Source organism: Coffea eugenioides, chromosome 5 (assembly GCF_003713205.1).
Source record: "Coffea eugenioides isolate CCC68of chromosome 5, Ceug_1.0, whole genome shotgun sequence".
Lineage (NCBI taxonomy): Eukaryota > Viridiplantae > Streptophyta > Magnoliopsida > Gentianales > Rubiaceae > Coffea > Coffea eugenioides.
In genome coordinates this window covers 3039334-3056496 of record NC_040039.1, presented here as the reverse complement: position 1 = coordinate 3056496, position 17163 = coordinate 3039334, and the positions used below count along the sequence as shown (strand labels likewise).

General features: G+C 36.1%; 2 protein-coding genes across 2 annotated transcripts; one reads left to right on the top strand and one right to left on the bottom strand.

Moving 5' to 3' along the window:
* Window positions 1-7633: 7633 nt before the first annotated feature.
* Window positions 7634-8173, top strand: LOC113770982. The gene has a single exon (XM_027315615.1). The coding sequence runs from the start codon at window positions 7634-7636 to the stop codon at window positions 8171-8173; it is 540 nt and encodes a 179-aa protein (XP_027171416.1).
* A 4542-nt stretch (window positions 8174-12715) lies between these two features.
* LOC113770980 (agamous-like MADS-box protein AGL62) lies at window positions 12716-13564 on the bottom strand. Its single transcript, XM_027315614.1, has one exon. The coding sequence runs from the start codon at window positions 13562-13564 to the stop codon at window positions 12716-12718; it is 849 nt and encodes a 282-aa protein (XP_027171415.1).
* Between the last annotated feature and the right edge of the window lie 3599 nt (window positions 13565-17163).

Genomic DNA, 17163 nt, shown 5'->3' with positions numbered 1-17163 from the left:
TGCTTATGTGCTATGTGCTATATGTAATTTATGTGTTTATTTGCTTTATTATATTTTGTATGATTTATTTGATTATAACACATGCATGACCTCACCACACTAGTCCAACGCTAGTTGTGGCTCTTTTTGCCGATTTCACACTAGTCCAACGCTAGTTGTGACTCTTTTCTCCGATTTCTCACTTGTCTAATGCTAGTGAGACCTTATAGATATAGGGTTAGTCCAACGTTAGACCCTTAGGGACTATCCACACGCTAGATCATGCTTGCGTGACAATCACGACATTTCATGCATATTTTTCTACTTTTTAGAATTTTTATCATTTTTTGTATGGCATTCCCCCTATATGTATATCCCTTATCCCATATTCCCCTATATGTATATCCTTTATCCCGTATTCCCCCTATATATATATTCCTTACCCCTATGTGTGAGACATGACATTAGAATTGCATTTTCATTTAAGAAAACTAGAACTATATTAGATCATTTGTTTGATTAGATAGGAAAATACCCCATAAATATGGGATATGGACGAGTGTGACTTTTTAGCCTTAGCACGCTCGTATTCCCTCTATCAAAGAGAAATTTGAATTCACGAATCATAGTTCCCCGCACCCGTTATGATGCATTTCTTTAGGTCATGTATATTTGTATATTATTATTTTCTTTTCTTCGACTCTCATATTTTTGCATATTCGTGACCTCTTCAAAAAGTAACTCTTGGGTATCACAATTAATGTGATTAACATCAATTAAGTTTTGAAGAGATATTCTGACCCCCCGATATCCTCCTAGGTTTAGGTTTTGCATCCATATAGTGACATCCAAATGTGATAAATTTTTAGGTTAAAATAAGAAACTTTTTGACTAAATTACACAACTAGCCTTGGCTAGGTTGAAAGGGTACCTTGGATTTTATCCTTGTCTTCCCTTTCTTCAAATGTGACTCCCAAATACTTTTATCTGATTTTCACAGACTTGGAGTCATTTAAAAAGGGTTTTCTCTACTTTTAATTTAAAATTTATTTTAGGTGACTTGGTACACCTTAACTCAATACCAAGTGGCGATTCCTATTTTTTCTTAAAAAACCCTTTTTCAAACTATTATTTTGGGGCCAAAACCGTCGCACTTTTAAGTCCCATTTAGGCCCATTTTCTTTATTTTCTAAAAATTGAAAACTCATTTTTCACTCAAAAATTAATCAAAAATTCATTTTCCTAAACACATAATTTTATTTTCTTTCAAAAAATGGGGCGCGACAAATATCAATTTGACCCCATATTATTTTAATAAGTACACAATGAACCCATTATATTTTTTTAAACTACAATTTTACCAATAACTTTTAAAATTTTTAAGTGCAGTCCTTTTGGACTAAATCCAAACTCATTAGATATGTATCTAAAGTTGTAAACCACTAATTTAAAGGGTATTTTTATATGTTATTTTAATTATTTATCATTAATATATATTTATGGACGTCATCCGATTCGACCCCCGGATGAACCCGATTGAACCTATTGACCCCTTACCCCTGAATTCAGCCGAGTCGATACCCGGTCCGAGTCTGAAAACATAGCTTTCCATAGAAGTGGAGACCATGATGTGGTCTACCCTCCCATAAATTTCATTTTGTTTAGTTTTTATAATAAAGTCTCTCATAATTTTTCTTAGTGAGAGTTTTTTGTTTTTCCTAGGGAAATCTATTGAGAATTTTACATTCTCCTAGGGATTCCTATGGAGATTTTGTATTTTTTTCCCTATTTTGTTGTTAGATCTAAATTTATTTCATATCTCATTTTTTTTAATTTTGAATCTATTTCGACGAATCTTGTCATGATTATTGAATTTTAAAACCGTTGATTGTCAGATCTAATGATTGCAACATGTATAGATGGGAGTTGCAGTAATTTATCTATTAGAAGATAATTATAAAATTTCTTCAATTTTTTAAATTTATTGATAATTTATCAGTGTACATATTTGCAATTTTTAGTACATGTTTAACTTGCTATTAGAGGCGTGATATAAATTGAATTGTGCTAGATGATTTTCAGCAATCTATTAATAAAATTTGCTTTTCTTAAAAAAGAAAAAACTATCTTCTCATCTAAAATATGCATATCTATGCGGGGTTTGATAGAATCGCAACATCCGAGTAGAAAACAAAGAACAGATGCCAATGGTTCAGTATCATTCGAGGCCGGAATTACCTTTTTCTTTTTTACCCTCCCCTACTCATGGGGCCAAAGATATGAGTCAGAAAAGTTCTATATTGGAGAACCAAGTTTTTGCGGAAAAAAAAAAAGAAACTGTAAGTCAATTTGTGCTTTCGAATTGTGTATAAATTAGTAATCGTGAATCACTAAGTAAAATAAAAAGAAAATATAACATCAATATCCATAGACGTATACAAAAAATTCAGAAATAAAAGAAAAACCTACCCAAAAAAAATCGGGGAAACATGAACAAAGAAATAAAGCAATGAAAATAGCAAGAAGCCTGACCAGCGTAAAAGCAAAATCAGAAAGGGAAAAAGTAACAAAAGATAGATATAGAAGCACATACTAATTGAAGGATTTTTTATTTTTTTTAACGAGTACCTGGTCGGCATTACTTATTCACATTTATTCCAATCTTGATTCACACTTTTTTTTTCTTGAGTTAATTCAACTCCTATGAGAGAGAGAGAGAGAGAGAGAACATTCTTAATGAATGACCAGTAGATACTCATTAAACAAACACATAATTGAACATCTCGTCACATCAACAAATAGAAGAATTTAGTTAGTTCTTCCGGAAACTAATTCACAAATGCCTATGACGACGAGGCCAGCTGCTACTACGTACACCAATATCCAGGCTGCGCGTTTCCACGGAAGCTTTATAGCATCTTCTTCTGGCGTTATGGCTGCTGGGCTTGAGTCAGCCAACCCTTTGATTTCTATCTATTAATTGTAATGATTAGAAACTGTACAATAGAAAAAGGAAAACAATAACAACAAAAACAATAATAATAATAATAATAATAGTGTTTTTGGTTTTTTTTTTTTGGTGGGTCAAAACCAACTTATTTGGAAGAATTTTGTAATGAAGTAAGAAGCTAAGAATTGCAAGAAGAGAGAAGGCGTGAAGTAAAACTAAAGGAAAGCGTGGCCAGGCAGGAAGTCGTGTAGAGAAGACGTGAGCTGAGGAGGACAATCATCAAACAGTGCACAAGAAAGACAAAGGCGTGAAAGCAGGAAAGGAGAAGGCGCGAGGAAAGCAGAAGGTGTGAGCAGAGAAGCACGCCTTTTCTGGGTTCATGCTATTCTTGCTTATGCTTGGGACCAGTCATTCCAGAAGATTCCCTCTCACGTGACATCCGTTTCATTAGCAAGTGGGAGGTGTTAGTTAGAGTAGCTTTCTATAAATAATGAGATCATGTAATGGCTGAGTATCCAACTAAACTTCTTGTTATTGAAATCAGAAAGGAGAATATCCCTTCTGTTAGTTTTCTTTTTCCCCAAGTACTTCCTGCATTCTTTTCCCCTCCTTCCTTTTCCCGCCATTTCCTTTTCTGTATCCAAATTGAAGTTTATTCAATAAAAGTGAAGGTGATTATTGAATTCAATTCAGCTTGAGTGCAGCTTTATTCTTTTCTGTTTACCCAATTATTTCCATTCCTGCAAAATTCTCCAGTTCTGTACCACAACAGTGGTATCAGAGCTCAATCTCGAGCCATAGGGATGACAAAGAACCAAGATGAAGCGTTGAGAAGAGACGTAGTGGAGCTAGGGAGTGTGGTCAGGACTTTTTCCAACAAAAATGAGGGAATGGAACAAGCCATCAGGACATTGGAGTTCAGGCAGGATGCTACTGAAAAGTTACTAAAAGGACTGAATCAAAAGTATGAAGGATTGATGAACATGATGGCTCAATTGATGGCCAAGGTCAGTGACCGTGGGAAGGAGCTAGAAGGAAGTAGCAGCTCAAAAGGAGAAGCAAGACCAAACGAATCCAGGATGGAATTACAGAAGGAAGCAAACAGTAAGAGAGAGGCCAGAATTAGTGGCAGGCTGCCTAAAATGGATCTGCCAACCTTTGATGGTGATAACCCAAGAGAATGGATCAGGAAGGCTAACAAATACTTCAAAATACATGAGATAGAAGAGAACATGAAGGCTGAGATGGCTGAACTCTATTTCAGGGACAGAGCTGATATCTGGTTCCATGGAGTCTTCCATGGGAGGGAGTCCATTCCCTGGGCAGAATTGTCTACTGCTCTGTGTATTAGATTTGGAGAAGGGAGTCCAGAAGAGGCCATTGAAGAATTCAACAAATTGGTGCAATCTGGATCCGTGGCTGAATACCTTGAAAATTTTGAGATGCTCAAAGCCCTGGTAATGCCATCCTTACCCCACTTGTCTGATTCATATTACAAAGCATGCTTTATGAGTGGACTGAAGGAGGAGATAGTTAATATGGTTAAAATGTCCAAGCCTGAAACCTTGGCTGTTGCTATTGAAATGCAAAACTCCAAGAAAAAAACCTCAAGGCTATTCAGAAAATGCAGAAACTTGTCAGTTCTAGTTTCAGTAACCAACGAGCTCCCAGTAAAATAACACCACCCATCAGATGGAACCAAAACAACCCCAAACACACCAACAAAACCTATGACCAGAATACAACCAACCAGAACCAATTCAAAAAAATATCCCCCACAGAATTTAATCTGAGGAGAGAAAAGGGACTATGTTATAAATGTACTGAACCTTATACCTTGGGCCACGTATGCAAACAATCACATGTGCATTTCCTGCTAGCTGAGGAGACTGAGATTATGAAAGAGGCTAAGGAGCCAGAGGAAGAAGTTTATTGTGATTGCATTAATGGGGAACTGGCAGATGAACACATAGAGGTATCTATCCATGCCTTGGCTGGGGAAACAGGGCACAGGACTATAAAATTGAAGGGTCTGGTTAAGGGGAGACAGGTCACTGCATTAATAGACAGTGGCAGTACCCACTGTTTCCTGGATGAGCAACTGGCAAGAGAGTTAAAACTAGGTACTCAGGGACCAAACTTAGTAGTCAATGTGGCCAATGGAGAAAAGGTGGATTCCAAGGGACTGGATAGGCCCCTGCAGTGGGAAATGCAGGGTCACCAAATCCAACATACCTTCAATACTCTAAGGTTGGGGAGCTGTGACATGATCCTTGGGGTGGATTGGTTGGCCAAACACAGTCCTATAGAGTTCAATTTCAGAGAACTCAATATGAAAATCCACCAGGGAAAACAAGAAGTAGTGCTAATGGGGGAGAGTATCAATACCAAGTTGAAGGGACTCAAGGAAGGTAGGTTGGCAAAGTGGCTGAAGAAGCATGCCTATGGGGTGGTAGCTCAGCTGGTGGCAGTAGAGGAAGAAGGAAATCCAGGACAGGTACCTGCTGAAATCAGACAAGTACTGGATCAATACAAGGATGTCTTTGAGGAGCCTAAGGGAATGCCCCCAACCAGGGGCCATGAACACCAGATTGTCCTCAAGGAAGGGGCCAAGCCTTTTCAAGTAAGGCTATACAGGTGCCCCTACGTCCAGAAGATAGAAATTGAAAGATTGGTGAAGGAAATGCTGGAACTAGGCATCATACAGCCTAGCAGTAGCCCTTTCGCCTCACCAGTACTACTAGTCAAGAAGAAAGATGGGACATGGAGATTCTGTGTGGACTACAGGCAACTAAATGAACTAACAATAAAGAACAAGTTCCCCATGCCTCTGATTGAAGAATTAATAGATGAACTGCATGGAGCCAAGTTATTCACTAAAATTGACTTGAGAGCAGGTTACTTTCAAATCAGAGTCAAGGAGGGGGACATTTCAAAAACAGCTTTCAGAACTCACCAAGGACTCTATGAGTTCAAGGTTATGCCATTTGGCCTAACCAATGCCCCAGCAACCTTTCAAAGCTTGATGAACCAGGTCTTCCAAGAACAGATGAGAAAGCATGTGCTAGTATTCTTTGATGACATCCTAGTCTACAGCCCAACACTAGAGGAGCATGTGAAGCATGTAAAGGGAGTGATGAGTGTCTTAAGGCAGCACCAACTGTATGCCAAAATGAGCAAATGCTCCTTTGCTCAGCTGCAGGTGGAGTACCTGGGTCATATAATATCAGCAGAAGGAGTTCAGGCTGACCCCAAGAAGACAGAATGCATGGAAAACTGGCCCAACCCAACTAACATCAAGCAGCTGAGGGGATTTCTGGGGTTGACAAGTTACTACAGAAGATTTGTCAAGGGGTATGGAGCCATAGCAAGACCTCTGACTGACTGCTGAAGAAGGACAACTTCCATTGGAGTGAGGACTTAGAACATGCTTTCCAAAAACTGAAGAGAGCAATGTGCAGCACTCCTGTTTTAGCAATGCCTGACTTCACCCAACCATTCATTATTGAGACAGATGCATGCTACACTGGCATAGGGGCTGTACTAATGCAGAACAAGAGACCTATTTCCTACCTCAGTCAAGCTCTGGGACAGAAGAACATGGGACTATCAATCTATGAGAAAGAATTGCTAGCATTAGTTACTGCTGTAACCAAATGGAGACACTACCTAGAAGGACATCATTTCATCATACATACTGACCATCAGAGTTTAAAGTACCTACTGAATCAGAGGATCACTACCCCTCTCCAACAGAAATGGCTCACCAAGTTGTTAGGATTGAGCTATGAGATCCACTACAAAAAGGGGAAGGATAATCTGGCTGCAGATGCACTTTCTAGACAGGGCAGAGAAGAAGTAGGAGAATGCACTGCCATCTCCTGCGCAGCGCCTGTTTGGATCAAAGAGGTAATGGAGAGCTATAAGGAGGATGAGTGGGCTCAGAAGACCATATCCCTGGTGCTTCTAACCCCTACACTAGCACCAGACTACTCCTACCAGGATGGCATTCTCAGATACAGGAAGAGGCTAGTCATAGGAGGGTAGGGTAACACCAAGAAGAAACTTATTACTGCACTACATGACTCCCAACTTGGAGGGCATTCAGGCATTCAAGCCAGCTATCTGAGGGCCAAGCAGCTGTTCTACTGGCCAGGGATGTACAAGGAGATCAAGAAAGCAGTTCTGGAATGTGATACTTGTAGGAAATGCAAGGATGAACATATGGCCTACCCTGGATTGCTGCAACCACTCCCTATCCCTCAACACTCCTGGAGCCATGTTACCATGGATTTCATTGAGGGATTACCACAATCGGAAGGGTAGGATACCATAATGGTCGTAGTGGATAGATTCACCAAGTACTCTCACTTCATTAGCTTGGCACATCCTTTTGATGCCCCAAAGGTGGCCAGACTTTTCATTGATTATGTCAGTAAATTACATGGAATTCCTCAAAGCATGCTTTCAGACAGGGACAAGATATTTGTCAGCCAATTCTGGGAGGAGTTATTCAGTATGTTGGGGGCCAAATTAAACTACAGCACAGCTTACCACCCTCAGACTGACGGCCAGACTGAGAGACTAAACCAAGTGCTTGAGATGTACGTCAGGTGTCTGACTCATATGGAACCTAAGAGATAGAACCAGTGGTTATCCTTGGCAGAGTGGTGGTACAACACCTCACACCACACAGCTATTCAAATGACTCCTTTTGAAGCATTTTATGGTTTTTCCCTTCCTCAACTGGCTCTAGGACCCTACCTGCAGTCCAGGGTAGATGCAGTAGGAGAATACATCAGGGAAAGGCAACAATTGGATAACATGCTGAAACAGAACCTAAAGCAGGCTCAGGAAAGGATGATGAAATATGTTGACGAAAAGAGGAGTGAAAGGGAGTTCAGTGAGGGTGACTGGGTATACCTACGGCTACAACCATATAGACAGAGTACAGTAGCCCTGAGGGGAAATACTAAACTATCAGCAAGGTACTTCGGCCCATACAAAATAGAAGGAATGATTGGGAGTGTAGCTTACAGACTGAGTTTGCCAAAATCTTCAAAGGTCCACCTTGTCTTTCATGTGTCTTTGCTCAAGAGAAAGGTGGGGAAAGAGGCCACTCCTATCCTCCAATTACCAGAAACAAATGAGAAGGGTCACTGGAGGGTGGAGCCAGTGGCAGTATTAGGCAGAAGGATGATAAAAAAGAAGAATGCTGCTGCAACTCAGTGGCTAATCCACTAGTGGGGAACAGACCCTGTAGAGGCCACCTGGGAGGATGCTGAGGAGATCAAAACACAATTCCCTACATTTCAATCTTGAGGACAAGATTTGCAGTTGAGGGGGAGGTATTGTAATGAAGTAAGAAGCTAAGAATTGCAAGAAGAGAGAAGGCGTGAAGTAAAACTAAAGGAAAGCGTGGCCAGGCAGGAAGTTGTGTAGAGAAGACGTGAGCTGAGGAGGACAATCATCAAACAATGCACAAGAAAGACAAAGGCGTGAAAGCAGGAAAGGAGAAGGTGCGAGGAAAGCAGAAGCTGTGAGCAGAGAAGCACGCCTTTTTTGGGTTCATGCTATTCTTGCTGATGCTTGGGACCAGTCATTCCAGAAGATTCCCTCTCACGTGACATCCGTTTCATTAGCAAGTGGGAGGAGTTAGTTAGAGTAGCTTTCTATAAATAATGAGATCATGTAATGGCTGAGTATCCAACTAAAATTCTTGTTATTGAAATCAGAAAGGAGAATATCCCTTCTGTTAGTTTTCTTTTTCCCCAAGTACTTCCTGCATTCTTTTCCCCTCCTTCCTTTTCCCGCCATTTCCTTTTCTGTATCCAAATTGAAGTTTATTCAATAAAAGTGAAGGTGATTATTGAATTCAATTCAGCTTGAGTGCAGCTTTATTCTTTTCTGTTTACCCAATTATTTCCATTCCTGCAAAATTCTCCAGTTCTGTACCACAACAAATTTGAAAGTAAATACTTGAAATCAGCTTATTAGGCCATATCTATTTTGCTTTGTTCAACTTTTTCTCAGGATGTATCATCTATTTCACTTCCTGTACCGTACCATTCCCTCCCCAACCATCCATTATATGTTATATGTCTTTCATAAACATCCTATTTTAATTATTTTCTTTTCTCCTTATAGTCTAACAGCTACTGATTGGGTAGAAAACACAATACACAGACTAAAATAACAATAAATAACAAAGAAAGTTGATTAATCACTTGCTCAACTTTCAGAAGCAGCGAAGTTTGTAAAAGCTTAATTGATTCTAGGACCCGTTTAAGTACTAGTAGGGTTTATCTAATGGGTATCAATCACCACTTTTTGAGGGAAATTTAGGTATTAATTTGTGGGGATTGAAATTACATAGAGAAAGTATCTAAATATAAAAAGATAGTATATGTGGATGTGCAATTTCATATGCTGATTTGAATATCGATTTGGCTAATAAGTGGTCAACTCGTTAAGGGATTCTCATTAGTTTCTTTAAAAAAGTAACTAAATGCAAGGGATGTAATAATTATGATTGCGTGTATTTGTATGGTAATTTAATTTTGTTAGAAACAAATCAACAATCCTGTTATATACTAACGAATGGGGAATAGGCTATAATCATAAAGTAAGCTACTAAAAAAAGTCTGTTGTCTGAAGTTGAAGACTTAACTTGGTTTGGAATTTATCCTTTTTTAAAGTAGTTTAACATTTTTAGCTTTTGGGAAACATGCCCAACTTTAGAAGTTTGCTGTGTTTTTTATGGCAGTGGATGTGGAGTTATTTCTACTCTATCAAGAAGGTTATAATTCAAACGCTAATTTTTTCTGTCTTTCGGACTTGAGTATCCCACATCTTCCTACTATAAAAACTTCAAAAAATATGTTAGCTCTTTAAAATTTAAGTAAAAAAAAAAAAAAAAACCAAAGCAGTCCATGCTCTAATTTTATTTTATTTTTTACTGTAACAGTTATCATCAATCAACGAACTGATCAATCTAAAACCAAATTGCTAACATATGCCGAGAGGAAAGTAATAGCCTGCCATTGTTGGAGCTTAACAGCTCCAATCGGGTACGATTTTTGTGCGTTCTTCTCGTCTTATGAGTTTATCTATTATGATCCATGAAGCATGATCTTAAGGATTCTGACCACCCTTTATGTAGATCAAACCAAGAGAGTCTATTGTTGTTTATTTTTTCTTAAAATTTAAATATACTTGAATCTCATACCTATTTTTTTATTGTATCTAAAAGTTCTGAACTTGAATTCTGATATTGTAATAAGAAATTATGAAAATTTATTAATTCTTTGAGTGCTCCCTTCCGTATAATAGTTACGCATGTATATTGAAGATATTAATAGAATTAAATTATACATGCAAATTAAGTAGATATGAGTTGATTCATATTTCTTAGACTTTCAGCCTCCTTTTATTAATAGAATAATTCATATTTTTATAAAAATAAAATAAAACTTTCGTTGATTAAATGAGTATTTCTTTGAATTGTAAGCGTACAAGATAAATTAATAAATTAATAATTTATTGATTAATTAATATCTCTTTAAATTAATAGAAATTGTATGTTCCAACGTTATTAATTTATAGAGATTTTAATGTACATTGTTACTTGAAGGGTTGAGTTGAGCCAAGTTGTGAGATGGACAAAAAGCCTCTATGTTGTGATTTATGAGTTGTCGTAAGCGAAAGGTTATGAGTTGATATTATTGTTGTTGAGATTTGATTAATAAAATTATTGAGTACTTATTCTCCTTCTCTTCCCACATATCTTTGTTTGTGTCAAAAATTGCTTCCGATATGAGCATATTTTTTGCGCTAATAGAAACTTATGCTGTTGATGGTCAATTATTGCTTTAAAGAAAAGTTCAAATTTTGACTTCATTGGTATTTAAACATTATGTGGTCAGTTGAGAATTGTATTGCTACAAATCTGATTCACGGGTAGATGGAGACGGAAGGTGAGGCATCCCACTTCAATAGTGGGAAGGGAATGGAATGGGTTTAAAGCTTGGGTCCAATGGTTATTTTATAATTTGGATTAACTATTTTGGACCAGTTAATTTCAGTCCAAAAATTACTTGGGCCAGCTGTTGGATACGAGTCGTGATAGTTCATGTGTTTTCTAATGCAAAGTCCTAAAAGATAGGGAGAATGTTCAATGGAGGTCATCTCTAGAACTTACAAGAGTATATACCACTTCAGACGGGGTCACTTTTAGGACCCCTATGAGCCACTTCTAGAATTTGAATACGACCAAGTGGACACAGTTCATACAAGTCACCTCTAGAGTCCGAACATGGATTCTGATCAGTTTTGCGTGGATGCAAAGTCCTAAAAAGTAGGAAGAATGAGGCATCCCACATTGGTAGTGTGAAGGGAATGGAATCGGTTTAAAGTTTGTATCCAATGGTTTCTTTGTAATTTGGATTAACCATTTTGGACTAATAGATTTAGGTCCAAAAATTATTTGGACCAACTCTTGGACTTGGATCGTGACATAGGGTCACTCTTTAGGGATAAACAGTAATTAGATATCGATTTTGTAACAAATGTTCAACCTCGTTACCTGTCAAATTTTTTTTTCTGGTGTGTCAACTAGGTATTTTGATAAACATTAGCTACCTGTTAAATTGGTGTATCCCAAATGTGCTACTGCTACCTTAATGTGATTGTTAGGTTTGATTCTGTTCAATTTTGCTTTTTCTGAAACAAAATCTGGATTGTCTCAAAACCAAATTAATTATGAGTAATTTTTTTTTACCAAGCAAGTTACAGACTCTTTGGTAATTATGAGTAATAAAGTGGAGTAAATGTTTGTCAAACTTGCTACATAATCAGAAAAAACGTAACAAGTCAGAACATAATTGATTGACTTGGCTGATGTTATGAAAGCTCTATGCAATAAAAGCTAGATATATTACAATGCAATAATTTAGGAAGCAAATATGTTCATACCATAAGCTATCTTCTGATTTTAAAGATTCTGTTCAGGAAAAATTAGTTCCAATGATTACGCTTTGGATTATAAATCTTACACTGAATAATCTTTGCAAGTGGCAAAATATTTAATGATTGTAATTACATATTTAGAGTACAAAAAAAAGTAGGATTTTATTCCAAAACAAGAATTGGAGAAATTTAAATCAAAATAGAGTTAAATGGTGAGTCGACCTAATTATTTCTCTACTTTTTTACAAGGATTTTCTTCTGAGTATATAAGTTGATCCATTGGTCAAGGAGGCCTTAATTGAGTGATATGATTGAGACCTCTCTTTTCCTCTCCGCATTTTCTAAATTCCACCTCTTCCTTACTAAAAATAATAAAAATAAAAAAGGTTGGCCAATTGGTCCTAGAAGTGGAGACATAGACGTGAGTCTCTGCGTAGCCATCAAACAAAATTAATTTACTTCATAGATTTTCTTGTGTTGTTTGAAATTATTTGAGGTAACTGAAACAATAATTTAATAATACAAGTCCAAAAAAATTTACGAGAACAAAATTGACGATTAAAATTCTAACAAAAGGAAGCAGACTTACATTAAGCAACCAAAACATAACATTGGATGATTGTAAAGGAACAAGACCAAACCTCACAAGATTACAACTGAAAAGAGAACGAAAAAAAAAAGAAAAAGAACCAGATCCTGCATCTTGATAAACAAGGTGCTAAAGACAACAAAGCAACTAAAACAACATTCATGCATTGACGACGAAAAAAAAAAAATGGATAACCCTTATTTAAACATTTGAAAAAAATCCGAGATAATCTAGATCTTGAACAATGTGAGACCACCATGGATGGTGTTGAATCCTTGAGAAGGGTAAGAAGGCATTGTTGCACCATCAAATTCAGATGCATTTGGAGCAAAAGAAAGTGAAGCAGTAGGACCATGTTCTGCTGTGAGAGCTCTAGTCCAAGCATTGCTTGAAATGCCAGTATTCACCCGAGAGGAAGCAGCAGTTGGGGCAAATGCCTTGGTTCTAGGTGGTTGAGACTGGATAAGATCAAAAGCACCACCTTCATTCTCCCTTGTATTAATTCCCAAAGGGCTTATCCCATACGGGTTGATCTCATTGAGATCTGGAACTTGGTTTGTATTCTCATATATTGGTTTTTCCAGTTCAATTCTAACGGTATTTTGGAGTTCAAGAAGAGCTGAATGCAAGCTCTCAAGTTGCTCCAAATTAAGGTCATTGATGGGAGCATCCCACCAATGACGAATTTGGCCAACTTTTCTTAGTTGATTAAGGGTTTCCCCTATTTTCTTCTTTGCCTCCAACTGATTTTCGAGGATGCTCAGTTGCTTATTTAGATGCTGGACATTAAACCTGTGATGAGCCTCCAAAAGCAGGGTTGAAGCATCAACTGATTTTGGAGTACTGAATTCAAACTTTTCTATTATAGCATCAATGTTAGGGCTACCAAATGAATAAACTTTTTCTCCGGGAGAAAAAACCACAAGGGCAACCTCAGAGCCAGTAAGAGTGCACAATTCGCTAGCCTTTTTGAAAAGGCCTGCACGACGCTTGGAAAATGTCACTTGTAGATGTTGCTCATTTTGTATTTTTGCGATGTCAATTTTTTGACGGCCTCTAGTTTTTTTGACTAGCACCATTCTCTAAGTATAGACTCTAAGATTGGGAAAAATCAAACTTGGTCTTTGTATGTTGAAACATAAGAGTTCTATATTTATTTATACAAAGCCTTTAGTGCTTTACATGTCTTTATACGCATCGTCACTTTAATTATCATCATTAATAAAGATTTGTTTCAATTAATGTGGCTTCCCAAATCCATACTTATTTGAGGACACAAATTTTGACATTGAAGTACTTACTTCATTTTGGCCATCATTAAGAAAGATTTCTTTCAATTAATGTGGCTTCCCAAATCCATACTTATTTTTTTTTTTCTCGAAACGATATATGGTTGTATTCCTTTTCAAAAGATGTACAAGTAAAGCAAAGGCTCGTGAAACTTTTACAAGGCGGTCATTTAACCACTAAGGAACAAATTTCCTTAGTGCTTCCCAAATCCATACTTATTTGGGGACATAAATTTTGACATTGAAGTGCTTCATTTTGGCCAATTGAATCGCTTCCCACCTGTATTGGTTAAACCGAATAATTCATTTTGGCCTTAGGATTTTGACAATTTGTAGAAACCTGCCTTCAAGTTCTAAAACTACACCTACTTCCTTGCTTTTAATGTGTGATGTGTACAAAACAATATGGATCCAACATGCCAGGATTTCACTTAAACATCCTGAACTACCCTTGTCCCATAAAGCCCAAGCCTGGCCCAATTAAAATCTCCATGGTTAAGCTAGCATAGCCCGTTTGCTATATGGGTCTTGGAAAAGGTCAAAATGGCTCAAACTCAAATATTTGTGTTAGAATGTATCAATCTTTAAAAATACTGGAATCAAGTATTTATTTTGGAGATAATCAATATTGATGTTTTTTTTTACATTTATATAAGAATAATTAATAGGTAGTAAGTACTAATAATTGATTATGTTTCAAATGGGCAGGACCATCCTTAATTGATGGGTGGAAAAGGGCTTTAACTTTAAAAGTCTAACATTTGGTCAAAAAAGAAAAGATTCATAATACATATACATAGCAAAGTTTAAGAAATACATATTTATTAACGTAGTTGAACTTAAGATGGATATATTTTGAAAGATCCAACGTCAATTATCTTCTTTTTTTTTTTTTTTTGCGCGAGAAGCCTAAATATTGATCTTCACAATTCAAGAAAACAAAACTATATGGAAAATCTAGGCTACATTCAATTGAGCTAGTGCACACCAACAGGTCGTACCAAATATGATGACAGCAAAGGAAGACGGAAATTCAGTAATATGAGGGCGTCAATTTGATGTTGTGAGTGAAGGTCAAAGATTACCTTGAAAAGAAATCCAAATTTTTCCGTGGTTTTTTAACCAGTATGCAGTTAAGTATTAGTTGTATCACTACAAATCTAACATTGGTTTCTCTAGCAAATGCCCATCCCTCCCTGTTCGAAAAAAAAAAAAAATTAGAACATGCCTGATGTGCTACCTTAATGTGATGGTTAGGTTTCATTTTGGTTTTAATTTTCCTTACTCTGAAACAATTTGTTTTGTCCAAAAAGTAAATAGATTAATCTTTCGTATACTATCAGATATTCTCTAGTGGTGTAATGGCTTGTAAAACTTACTATGTGCTTATTCGGAAAAAAATATTTTGAGTTGGGACATGATTGATTTACTTGACTGAAATTATAAAAGCCCAATGCAAAGAACCAGATAATCTATAGTACAATAATTGAGCAGGTAGATTTGTCCACAAATAAAGTTAATATTCTACAATAATGGTGCAGGTAGATATGTTTATACTACTGTTTTAAGAGGTGTTTAAATGGGCATTGTTAAGATATATTTCAGGTATTAATTTTTTAAAATTAATAAAGAAAATGTATAAATATAAAGAATATTACTTAATTATGTGTGTGATATAAATGATAGATTTGTGTGATTTAGTGTATTGACGGGCGACACCTGTTAAGAAAACCAAGAAGTTATTCTTCCGAATTTAGAGATCATTTTTGCGAAGTCATTTCGTTATTAATACTTTCGGAGTATAGGTGTCCCATAAACGTGGCAGCGGTCCAAAAATAGTTATGGACTGGTAATTGCTGATTTAGAGTACAAAATAAAGTGCAATTTGTTATTACCAAGACAACAAGTAAAAAGATATTAAATCCACGGAATTTTCCTTTTTTTTAATTGTTGTCGAGCAAATCAAATTGAGTTAGATTGATGACTCGACTAATAATTGCACATTTGTTTAAAAGGATTTTCTTGCAACTATAGAGTTGGCCAATGTTGTCATAGAAGTGGAAAATATGAAGTGAGTCGAATACATAGTCATAAGAAAAATTTATTTTGAATTTGTCATTGTTTGAAATTCTTCATGGTAACATAAATACATTTTGGTAGCACAAATTTAGAAGTGTGATGATGAGGATAATTGATCATTAATGTTAATCCAGTCTGAATAAGGATAAATCTGATCAGCAATGTCCCAGAAGGATAATCTGATCTTTAATATGTATAATCCAAGTCTGATAAGGATAAATCTGATTAGCAATGTCGAGACAGAAGAATCTGACAGAAACAAAAGCAAACAAAAATGTTTAAATTGTGATAACATCTAAGAAAATTCCAAAGTCACAAATAAATGAAAAAAAATGAGAAACAACATAAAAGAACAGATTCTACACTTTGATATACAAGGCGCAAAAAGACGTTAAAGAAAAAATGTATATAACATTACAGGAAAATCATTCCAAACGTCCTGCAAATTTTGGCAAAAACTTTTTCCATCTTTATTTTTAAAAAGTATAATTTTAAACGTCCTTAAATTCACATTAAGCAAAGATTGGTCGTTTAACTATATTTTGAGACCAAACTCCAACAGTGTCTTAGCACGTGATTATATTTGAGTACAAGATTTGTCAAATCACGATTTACATAATTGATACATAATCTCTGCATATTTCCAAATGAATTTTTTTTGTCCTCATGATTTCACGGAAAAGATGTTTGTCATCGTCCATTTCACAAAATGAAATTTCCCATCGCTCATGATCATGTGTCGAATAGTTTTCTTACTTTAAAACTCATGTTCATGTCTTATTGATTTTCTAAACCAGTAGAATACCATGAACATATTTAATTTTGATTTGCCTGAACAAGGGCAATTATAGTTGTAGGTGAAATCAATATAAGAATATAATTACATGTTATTAACGTTGCAGGGTGAAATCAAATAGATATTTTTGATTAAAAAAAAGACTTATTCTACAAGATTATGAAGGAATAAAAAATTCATTTTTTTCCAATGTGAGGATATGGATCAGATATGTTGAATTTTTGATTTGGACACTATTTTTGGCCCCTCAAGATTGATAGGCAAGGTAGTGGTATATTCCAACCAAAAAGCTAGTCGAAAACGCTAGGGTGGAACTAATTTTGACCAATGAAGATTTAATAGGCGCGTAAAATTATATTTTAAATGATGGATGAAAAAGTATTTGCAAATGTAAAGATGTTTTGACGATTTTTCAAAAACAAAAAAAAGCAACATTCTTGGCTTGAATAAAAAAAAAAATTGGGCAGACTTAATTCAAGACAATCAAAAATATTCTAGTTGACTTCGAATTTTG